The following is an 11827-nucleotide window of genomic DNA, read 5'->3' on the forward strand; positions in this document are numbered from 1 at the left end:
ATCTGCTCTTTCTTTATAATGGCACGTATCGGAAAACGTAAGTGACACAGATGACATCGCTTGTCTACCACAAAATGTTCTGCATGTGTTTTCTTTTTTATTAAATAAATCCGCTGGTCATAGGATGCCCGATGGATGACAGAGTAAGTATTTTGCTTGTAAGTACGTCTCGCAGAAAAATCGTTTCAACAAACTTGTTAAAAGTGTGACTCGTGAACTAAAAATAACGCACGCAACCCCTTGCTTTATAGCAATCAGAGCTTTCATGTCGAACGGTTGGTTCAGCGGCAGAAATTCGAGAGCCACGAGACGTTAGTCCACTGTCGCACTCACAGGGAATTGACTGTCCTTTCTTCTGTTACCATCGACACACAATAGCAATAAATCTGCACTGTTTGCTCTGACAAATAATTGATTCGTAGGATATTTCTTCTCTACGGGAACCAAACATGTGCTGTATCGCTGGAACAAATGTTGCAGTCGCGGATAAAGACAGGGTTTGTCTGCTATTTCTTGTTCTGTTGGGCAGTATATACTGAAGAAGTGGTAATGCGAGTGAAACGCCCTCCGGTGTTAATGAACACACTTCGTAACGGCAATATTTACACTTATGCACAAAAAACAAAGTTGATGTCTCATCGCCCTGATGACGGAGGCAGCAAGGACTTCTGAAACGTCGGTAAACTTCTACCAGACTACACGGCGCAACAACCCAGGAGACAGCCGCCTTACAGAATTTTATCGCTGCCATTCGAACACGGCAGGGCTCCTTAGACCGAGCATCATATAATCGATTAGCCTCTACTTATCTTCACAGAACACAAAAAAATCGTACAGATACCCCAAGCACGGGCAGGATTCTAACCTTCAACATAACTTTGTAGGCGACCCAAAACCACCGAGATCGTCCACAAATTAATTTCTCTGACGTAAACCGAAAGCAGCAATCCCCACGCTCGTGCGTACTTAGACAGAAATAATGGACTTCAAGCTGTGCTGCAAAGCCACTAATTAACAGGTATAACCCGGGGAAACGTCTCATTAACATAAGAATTATTTCGACAACCGGAAGGGCGAGATACTCTACGGTGGGTTCTGTTACTGATTGTACAGTGGCTTCCGCACCTGCTTAACGCGTTACCCGAAGCAAATAGCGTATAAACCCAACATTAACCCTGAGCAAAATTGGAACAGTTGGCCCAAGGCCTAATTTAGCATGATTTTTAACACATTCATTTACAGATACGATAAAATGTCCTCATTTAGATACCAACCTTGCGGTTGGTGAGTCGGTAAGACGGGTGAATGCCCCATTTCTTGAAAGATGGCACAAACACCACGTCACTGGAAGTTCAAAACATGAATTCCGTACTAATAACAATATCAACATGACGACCATGTGTGGTAACACACAATCCCAAGCAATTAAACATATGGCAGTAGATACTTCAAACATGAAATCCCACTGATGTGCCAACTAATGGACCCCTATACAAAGGACTCCCTGGGCTGCCACTGGAATCACTGCACCATCACCCTTTACATATTCATCTGAACTGAAACTATAGCCCTTTAGTTCCCTCTTGAGAGCAGCTGAACAGCTCCGCTGTGGGATCCTCCAAGACCTTCGCACCACCATCAAGAGACAGTGTCCTGGTATGTTCATGAAGGGTATCATCATGCACATCAATGTCCATCCACATGTGGCTACAGTGTTCAGGACATGTTGCATTCCATGCACTGGAAGGCGTTGGCCTGGACCTACCACAGCGTAAATTCCATGTGTGTATATACATGTATATTTATGTAATCTACCAGCAAATAAATGAAAAAATTAAAGTATACATTAACATTTCCTATTCTCAAACCAAATATGAATACATTTCCCACAAACAATTCAAAAGGAACACATTTGGATTCTGTGCACATTTAACAAAATACCCACAGATAAGGTAGGGCTTCTATTGGACTAATCTGGACCAAACAGACATTTCTGGGCAAACCTACCATGCATTTAATTCAGAACTTTAAAGTGACATCAGAGTTGAAACACGTGAACAACTAACCAATTAACTTAACGGAACAGTCATTCTTGAGAAGCTGGAAGGACTTCAGCAAGTCAAAAAATTTTCCACTTTGTTATGGAACTAAAAGTTTTATCATCACGTTCACAAGAGCCTGTCACCAGTTCTTATACAAAGTCTAAGTAGTTTCATGTGTGGAACTGAATTGAATGAGAGTGGTGTACAATACTTCCCTGGTACTTATTAAGCACCCCAAGACATAATATATGGAGAATAACTCCACTGACAGAAGGATGGTAGTAGGGGGGGGGGGGGGGGGGGGGGGGGGCGCTACTGATGTCCACATTATCATCGAAGTTATCTGAAGCTAAAAACCTGTTTAAAGATTTTGACTTGGATTCATTCTTAACTTCCAAACACAGATCGCCATGATTAAATCTCTCCACAACAAAGGTGTCTGTTGTTCATTTACTTGCCAACAGCCACTCCCTAACTTCTGCAGCCACCAGAGGTCAGTATCAGTCAAGTCCTCTAAAAGCATGGACATAAGCATACAAGCATAGAGATGAAAAATGTACACAACCTTCACATAACAATTTTCTTCAAAAAATGCCTAACAAAGAATCTATTAAAAATGTTACGGAATCAATTATTTAAATTACCAAATGCACAGAAATGTGCAAGTGGTTTCAAGAAACATGACATCATATATTTACATCATCATCACCATCTATAGCTCTGCAGCCTGATGTGGGTCTTGGCTGCCTCTTTTGGAGGTTACTTAATCTATTTATAAATTTGGCAGGACTCCTTGGATGAGTGATCAGCCGTCGCACGATCTCTACCTGTACAAAGGACAGCACAATACAGAAAGACGTAGACAAACATCAGCTTTGATTGGGATTCGAATCCAGTCCCAGTGTCCAAGCACTCAAGGTCCACGGCCTCAGACCACACAGCCGCTGTGACCGGCCATATATTTATATGATTCAAAATGAGGAACACTGTTATACAATATAGTTTACTTCTTGCAAAATAACCAATATTGCTGGCAGCTATTGTAACCAAGCTATATGCAGTTGGAATAATGGTTAAACTACCTCCTTCCTCAATAAATAAATAAACATTCACTTGTTAAAGACATTACCTGTTGTTATGCAATACACAGGTTCATCACAAAAACCCACCACTAGACACCATTCTGAGTTATTCAATCCGGTTCACATCCCTGCAACCCAACTCTCCAAATTCCATTTTAATATTATACACACATGTGTACTCAAAGTAGTATTCTTCAGACCAAATGCTGTGTGAATTTCTTATTTCTCCATTCACATCATATGTTCCACCTATAAAATATACTCTTTGATTCAATCATTTTAAAACTTTCATATTCAGAAAAAAGTTTAAAATTATATCTGTACCATCCTTAATCTTAGCTTTTTAACCAAAAAAAAGATAAGATAAAATATTCTCACTGAATGGCATCACGCTGTTATCACATTACCACCAGTAAAGTTATCCTCATAACACACACCAAGCCTCCAAGAAATAAGTAGCACCTCTGATATGAGGCACAGATAAGGGAATGCAGTTAATGCCACTTCTTAAAATACAGTATTAACTTGCATGCTTAAAAAACTCCACCTCTAAAATAAAAAAAAATATCATGGGTAAACAAAATTTAAGCTGAGTTAAGAAATAATCATATATCACCAATGTGTAGAAAGGGATTAAAGATGTGATCAGACTTCCAACAGCTATGGTTCAATACTTGGTCCCCATCATATATATCAATAATTTACTACCAACCATTAACTCTCAGTCTACACCGATACTTTTGCAGATGATACTAAAATTATTATTTCAAAACCAAAACTTGAATGTTTTCTAATTTGCATTAATGATGTGTTTGCTAGCTTGAACAAATGGATTAATGCCAATAGACTCACATTAAACTTTGGCAAAACAAATTTATTGAAATTTTGTACTACAAAAAAAAAGTGCCAAGAGTATTAGGACAGAACAATTGACGAAGCAGAAACAACTAAATTTATTGGCTAACAAATTGACAATAACTTAAACTGGAAAACACATATTCACTAAACTATGCTCAGCATACTTTGCTATGAGGACTGTCACATCACTCATGAAAACAGAAGCTTTAAAATTAGTCTGCTTTGCTTACTTCCATTCGATCATGTCACATGGAATAATTTTCTGCAGAAACTCAATGGACAGCATAAAAGTAATTTACATTTAAAAGAATATTATTAGAATAAAGACAGGCACTAAAAGGACAGCCTCATGTAGGGAACTGTTTAAAAAATCCAATATTCTTCCATTAGCCAGCAAATTTTTCCTCTCATTATAATTTGTAGCGGATAACATTGAAAAATTTCAAACACACTCAGATATCCACAACATATGTACAAGATACAGATATAACCTTCATGTGCCACTAGTCTCAATAAATATCAAAGAGGAGTTTAATATACTGGAATTAAGCTATTCAATAATATTCCCTCCAACTACTGAAAGTCTGAAGCCATCATGAAAAGAATGTCTCCCATCTCACTCCTTGTACTCCACAGAAGAATATACCTCAACCAAAAATTTTCAGCTAATATAAATACATGTAAGCAATAGTGGTTATGCTTTTCTGTGTAATTAATTTTGCGGTAATACTGTAGTTAACCGTAAATTACTGTCATTGCAATATATATTTGGATTAGAAAGAAGTATCATATTTGTGCTGTGACATGTTTGACATCCTTCACTTAGCATGGGGCTGTGAAGGATCTATGAAATGTAAATAAATTTCATTCTATTCTTGAACTGATGTGAAGGGCAGGGTATGCTCATGTCAACAAATCACACACACACACACACACACACACAGTTAACGGCAGTACAACAATGGAGACTGACACAATAAAAGCTAATGTATTTCATTCATACCTCAAAACTACAAACAGTCAATGTTCAACAGTTGTTGTCGTTGTTGTTTCTTGGCTCTACAACCCGGTTGTGGGTTTTCGGAAGTTTCTTGGTCTTGAAGTATGCATTTGTGAGTAGTGAGTGACCAGCCCTCTGACAATGTTCAACATAAATGCTTAATAAACAGGTATATTAATGGCAACTTTTTCAAACACTACATATCAAAGTCCTGACAGCACTTGAAAACGAACCTATTTATCAAACTTTCAGTTCGTATGTACAGCAACCAGAAACAAGACATCCAAAATTAAATTATGCATTCTTCTTGTACTTACCAAATGCAGCACGGTGTTTACAACTTCGCGGTTAGACACCTGTCCCACCTCGATCAGGCCGATGAGGACGGCAAATTTCAAGCTGTCGTTCATTGCCATTCTCACTACCTCTTCAGGTCTTTTTATTTCACTAATGGGCGGATTCTGAAGGTCCGTCATTGTTTACGAGAAAATTAATAGCTTCCACAACAATGAATGTTCACCACAATCACATTACATTTAGACTAAACACGGTTTTATCCACATCACATGATCACAATACGCGAACACAACTGCCATGTTGGAAACTCATGTGGCAGTGTTACCAACAACATGCTTCACATTCATGACACACCGAAATGAATGCTTTCGTTTACATGCTATTAGATCCTTGAGTGTATGAGAGTAGTTATAATATACTACGTCTTATACATTCTTCCCGTCTCATGTGCTACTGACATTTGTGCACGCCAAAACTCTGAAAATCGTAATTACGACATTGTCATGTTAACTTTCATAATTTTAAACTATAAATTCTATAGAATAACGAAAACCAACCGAGCTGGTTACTCCAGTGTGAAGGCGTATGGCATGCATTCCAGAAGTACCAATCCGATTTTCAAGATCTCATTGGACATAAAGAGGAAATGGATACAATGTTGTCCCAACTTCATAACTCAAAAACTAATTACAATTTCTGTTTCATTTGTCCCTTCTATTGATACATAAAAAGATTTTGTTTTTCTCACTATTCAGAATATTTTTATATTAGCAAACAAATGTAACCATACATAGTCATTCGTAGTGTTTAGCTACCTTCCTCACTAAATCCTATCAGAGAAGAAGAGGTAAAATGGCTGCCGTTGATGTTGAAAGGAGTCGGGTACGTCATAATATTTACATAAACTTACTTAAAGCCTTAAATATTTACATTTCATTACAAAAAATAATTATGATATGACTGATTATGTGATCAAATATATTTGTATTTAATCTTTGTGTTGACAATGAGCGCTTCCAGGTGCAGGGCGGTACACTTTGACATGAGTACTGTGCGTTTTAGATTCACTATATGATAAATACACTGTATTATTAAACATAGCCGGATTGTACATATAGCGCACTTAACACTCTTAAAATGTCACTCATGTATTACGAGTTAATATTCCCGTATTTGTAATTGCGAAAGAGGAAGAAACTAAGAGCGTAAAACTACTACAATATTGTTGCACTTTTAAATTTCGTATTAGTAGTTGGTGAATTATTGATGTAGTTCTATTCAAACAAATTTCCGATTAAATACTCCAGTTAACAAATGTAACCTTTAATTTTAGACATGTTTCACAATGAAGCAAAGTCTCTTAATTTTACAGTGTCTGGGTAGGCATATATAACTCCCATAGCCTACAGACATCAGATTAAAGATCCTACATTTTGAAACCATATTCACAGTACTCACTGCTTTCTCTTATACTGTTTTAGGTTGAGGCTAGCATTCGCAACTTGAAACTGTCGGGCCATGTTGGTTTCGATAGTCTTCCAGATCAGCTGGTAAATAAGTCAGTGCAGAATGGATTTGTGTTTAACATATTATGCATCGGTAATAATTGTGTCTTATGGTTTATCAGTTTTACAAGGACTTATAGAAATACATGTTTTCTTACTGAAAGTGTTGTACATCTAATTTTCAGGTGAAACAGGACTTGGGAAATCTACTTTGATGGACTCACTGTTTAATACCAGTTTTGAATCCACTCCAAGTCCTCATAATCTTCCCACTGTGAAGCTGAAAGCTCATACATATGAATTGCAAGAAAGTAATGTCAGGCTGAAGGTAATGGCAGTGTCAGTAGCAGACATGGGGGGGGGGGGGGGGGGGGGGGGTGTAGGAATATGTTTATCAAAAATTTAATTTTTGTGAAATGAAATTTTGTTGCAGTTGACTATATGTGACACTGTTGGCTATGGTGACCAGATAAATAAAGAGGATAGTTTCAAAGCTGTGGTAGATTACATTGATGCACAGTTTGAAGCCTACCTTCAGGAGGAATTAAAGATTAAGCGGGCCATTTCATCTTATCATGATAGTCGAACTCATGTGTGCCTCTACTTCATTTGCCCTACTGGACATGGGTAAGCATAATGATTTATAGTTATACAAACTACTGTTACAATTGCTGTCCCAGTATGAACCATGATGTATGTTCAATGATAACGTTTTTCTTATTTATTATTTAACTTCTGCCTCAGCCCATACATATCATCTACAGAGTATAAAATTTGTTGATTTACAGAAGACACCTGATCTAAGTCTTAGAGTTGATTCGTAATACCCACCCGAATTTTACATTTGGGTCTGCCTTGTGCAAACCTGAATCTGCTAACAACCACTCCTAATTACTTTTTAGATTGAAGTCTATTGACCTTGTTTGTATGAAGAAACTAGATACAAAAGTTAACATCATCCCAATTATTGCAAAGGCTGACACTATATCCAAAACTGAACTGCAGAAATTCAAGGTAAGTTTTAAAATAACATAGAAATATTTAGTATTTACTGATATTTTAAGTGTATACATACCTTATAAGTAAATTTGTTTTATCATGCTGACAGTGTGTTCAGTTACATTGGCATGAAGTAATCTGGGACAGAGGAATCATTCTGTGAATATAACAGCTTGATTTATGTTTTGTTACAGTCTAAAATTAACTCTGAACTTGCCAATAATGGTGTGCATATTTATCAATTTCCAACTGATGATGAGACTGTGGCACAAGTTAACACATCAATGAATGCACATGTTCCATTTGCTGTTGTCGGAAGCACAGACTTTGTGCGTGTCGGAAATAAAATGATGCGATCCCGACAGTATCCTTGGGGAACAGTACAAGGTACAATAATTTTTAATTTTTCGAGTTATATTTTCAAACAAGGAAGTGTAGTAATGCACAATCATTCAATACAATGATTATTTTTTCCCAATATCAGTACCTGAGTACTGTGAAGAGCTTCTGCCAACTGTAAAATAAACTGTAGAAACAAATTCTAAACCATGTGCCATATTAGAAGTTCTGAACTGCAGGTCTGAATGTGTTCCAAATTTAATTACAAGGATTTGAAGTAAAATACATAGTACAATAAATTTAGATGAGGCGGAGACAGAATTCACATCCCCCGTCCCATAATATTGGTCTGTATTTAATGACTACAAATTTTTATCCTTGCTTTTTGAAAATATTTGAACAAAATATTACTTTCCATTCTGGTGGTGAAAAATTTAGAGATAGTTCTGGACCAAATTTGTTTATAATATTTATTGTACCGTCAGAAATGTGAAGCGTGACATTTTGTGATTTGTGTTTGTTTCTTATTTCAGTTGAGAATGAGTCACATTGTGACTTTGTAAAACTACGTGAAATGTTGATCAGAACAAACATGGAAGACATGCGAGAAAAGACACACATGCGGCATTATGAATTGTACCGCAAGAAACGTTTGGAACAGGTGATATATTCGTAATAACATATTTTAAATCCAATAATTATTGGAACAGATTTTTAGAGCAATGAATAATTTCTTCACATCTGCTTTAAAACTTATTTAAAACAAATTATTTTACAAATAAAGTTTGGTATGCATGCCATAATTTCACAAGCTGTTTTATTAAATTATTATTGAATTCCATGCTAAATCTGACTGCTGTGAGTTGGAATAGTTCAGCAAACTGGATGTCTATGAAGTGATTCCCAGCAGGAGAAGCCATTTTCTATTTGCCACCATTTCCAGGCTGGTTTTGGTTCTCTGATGGGTAATGGGTGCTATATCCCCATGGATAAAGCAGCTTAAGAGTGATCTCCATCTATTTTTGAGGTTAATAATGTGTGGAGTTGTACGTCCTCTCTCCCATTACACGCTCTCGGTGTGGTGCTTGGACACAGGAAAGTCTCTGCCTTCATCTTTACTTTTTATTCATAAGATTGTAGTTATTGAATTTTTATTTGCAATTTGTGATTCCTGGTATGTTAATAGATGGGATTCAGTGATGTAGATGCGGAAAACAAGCCAGTGAGTTTCCAGCAAACGTTTGAGGCAAAGCGAAGCAACCATCTACAGGAACTTCAGCAGAAGGAGGATGAAATGAGGCAGATGTTTGTGGTTCGTGTAAAGGAGAAGGAGGCAGAGTTGAAAGAAACAGAGAAAGAGGTATGGTTACTGGTCAGACTGTGTCATACCAAAATGGTCTCTGCATGTCCATCAGCAGGCAGCGTTTGTACCTGAACAGTCCATGGAAACTAAGCATCACACGAAACTTCTGTAGTAACTAACATTTGTCATTCTACTCGGTATTTAATTAAATTTAAATTTTAGTATATGCTGTTGTATTCATTCCAGAGTTGTCATTCAGACTTCGAATTAATAAACTTTTATTATGTTCAATAGCTTCATGCAAAATTTGATAAACTCAAGAAGGAACACACTGAGGAGAAGAAGAAGCTGGAAGAATCTCGCAAGAAGCTCGAAGACGATATCATGGAATTTAATCGCAGGAAGCAGCAGCTGCTGCAGCAACACATGAGCAGCAGTCATCACACGCTGACTCTCGGAAAAAGCAAGAAGAAGTAGATTGACGTCGCTTTAAGCGTTCTTGCGACTTCCCTTCAGATCCTGTTTGTCGTATTATTTCAATTTCACTTTATGTATAGATATTTGTACTAGTAACAGAAATATAATGCAATACGTATTTGTAAGGAAATACTGTTTCCAGACCAGACGTAGTTTGCCATATGACAGAAGGAAAGGAAAATAAATTTGAAAACAAAAATCATGAGAGAGGGTAATAATTGGGGGGGGGGGGGGATATTCTTGATACATAATATTTTTTGCTGCTTTATACTTTTTAAGTGTGGTTTGTTTATATTCTGGTGGTATTCCCACTGTGCAATTTGGCAATGGAACAAATGTTTTCAGGTGTTTCTGCTGTAGTGCTGCTGCTCAGCGTGTATCTTCGCTAATACTACAAAGTACTAGGCTTCATCTGTGGTGTCCTTGGGATCTATTGCCCCTTTGTAATTCTAAAGCCATGGACTCATTTCAAATAAAATGATGCTAGAAGATGGAATTTCAGAATTCTAAATAAAGATAAAGGCATCACCGCACCGTGAGGCGTATAGGAGTTATCGAACACAGTAGAATCTTCAAATAGGCCACAACCACTTCATCCTCCTTTTCAAAATCGTTACCAGAATTGCGTTAGAGTTTGACAGTGAATGACTGACAGCTGAAAATGTACTTTTAAGTAAACCATGAATTAGTCTTTCTGCTTCTCGTACGATTTGACGTCTCTCTTGATTATAGGCAGTAAATCACTGTATCAGATTAGTAATTAGTGAAGTAGGCAATCAGTAATTTTGATTTTGTAATTGTTAGGGTTGCCATTGTTCTATATCATTTTAATTTCAGAAAGAACGGGGATGCCTAGATCTAGGAATCGTGTTTACACGTAGAACCAATAACGGTGAGGATGGATATAGAAAAGCCATCTTTCAAAATAGTGGTTTTTTAGAGGAAGCAAAGTGTTGATTGAAAAGTACCAAACAGTTGAAGAACATTTAAATATGAATTATATAGAAAAGGATTTAAAGTCGTGCAGTCACCACGTAGGCCAACGCGACTGCCGATTCCTTACCTTTGCCTTCCGGTATGCAGCATCCAGAGTTCTTGTCTCTCTTCCCCACTGCCCTCCTGTAACAAGAGTAGAAGTTATTTTAGGTGGAGTTAAGTATTTTCATCCAGAATCAATTTACCGAGACTTGCAGATGTGAACTAGTGATATTTAGTGTTAATCGCCTAATTGCGTCTTCCAGATTTATTGACGCGTTTCATTAATATCCTTACTTCCAGCCATTCATATTTAGCCGGTCTTATTTTATTTCAACATTTTATAAACTTTAGTTTTTCCGACATCGAATTCTTCGCTGGTTCCTTTGATATTGACATTTCAATTATTGTATTTTTTATGGAACTAGTTATACGTTCCAAGTTTGTAATTAAGGTAGTTATTTAATATTTATTTATTGCTGTCAAACTTATAATAATGATGAAATAAATTCTCGTATTTTAATTGGAACATATGTACAGTGTATTTCAAAAGTTACTGAAAATTCAGTCTTGGGGTTTAACTGGACTTTACATTTATTTTGTTTTTCTGTAATTTGAATCCACTGACTATGAATGTTGCAAAGAACAATGTATTAATTTAATAAATAAAATATATACTTTCAAATGCACATTTTATTAGAATGCATACCTTAGTGTCTTTGTTGCCTTCAATTACAGATTAGACCTGTGGTTGAACAAGGGAGGTGCCCTGGCACTTTTTTGAGAAAAAATTTACAGTTATATTTCGGATACTTGTAATTCAGGAGCTATATTGGCCCTACGTGACCCACAACCTTGGTATAGACCACTAACACAATTGAGAGGAAACATACGGACGGACAAAGACGACCTCGCAGACGGAACGCAGAATACTTCCATCTAGTCCGTCG

At 36.9% G+C, this 11827-nt stretch overlaps 2 protein-coding genes across 7 annotated transcripts in view; one reads left to right on the forward strand and one right to left on the reverse strand.

Moving 5' to 3' along the window:
* The window catches only part of rg (A kinase anchor protein rugose), a 400245-nt gene extending 394585 nt beyond the window's left edge, over positions 1 to 5660 (reverse strand). Inside the window, exon 1 of one of the 6 annotated variants that reach the window (XM_087353730.1) lies at positions 5300 to 5660. In XM_087353730.1, coding sequence (XP_087209856.1) covers positions 5300 to 5458 — 159 coding nt within the window. In that variant the 5' untranslated portion in view covers positions 5459 to 5660. The remainder of the gene's footprint in view (positions 1 to 5299) is intronic. The other 5 variants (XM_087353742.1, XM_087353732.1, XM_087353745.1 and 2 more) reach the window with 5 other exon arrangements.
* Positions 5661 to 6028: 368 nt separating this feature from the next.
* On the forward strand, positions 6029 to 11562 carry Septin2 (septin 2). Its single transcript, XM_022060828.2, has 9 exons — positions 6029 to 6161; positions 6761 to 6878; positions 6970 to 7112; positions 7218 to 7411; positions 7687 to 7798; positions 7978 to 8170; positions 8656 to 8783; positions 9309 to 9482; positions 9720 to 11562. Exons 1-9 carry the CDS (start codon positions 6132 to 6134, stop codon positions 9900 to 9902), a joined length of 1275 nt encoding a protein of 424 aa, XP_021916520.1. The 5' UTR covers positions 6029 to 6131; the 3' UTR covers positions 9903 to 11562.
* The last annotated feature ends 265 nt before the right edge of the window (positions 11563 to 11827 follow it).

The sequence above is a fragment of the Zootermopsis nevadensis genome, unplaced genomic scaffold (genome assembly GCF_977971745.1).
Source record: "Zootermopsis nevadensis isolate Lab colony 2312 unplaced genomic scaffold, Znev_1.0 Znev_ptg000022l, whole genome shotgun sequence".
Classification (NCBI taxonomy): domain Eukaryota; kingdom Metazoa; phylum Arthropoda; class Insecta; order Blattodea; family Termopsidae; genus Zootermopsis; species Zootermopsis nevadensis.

Bases quoted from the DNA above. Each gene is read 5' to 3' on its own strand.
- Septin2 (XM_022060828.2), top strand. From the start codon at position 6,132: ATGGCTGCCGTTGATGTTGAAAGGAGTCGG. The intron at 6,162-6,760 runs GTACGTCATAAT...ATACTGTTTTAG, and splicing joins TTGATGTTGAAAGGAGTCGG to GTTGAGGCTAGCATTCGCAA. The intron at 7,799-7,977 runs GTAAGTTTTAAA...GTTTTGTTACAG, and splicing joins CTGAACTGCAGAAATTCAAG to TCTAAAATTAACTCTGAACT.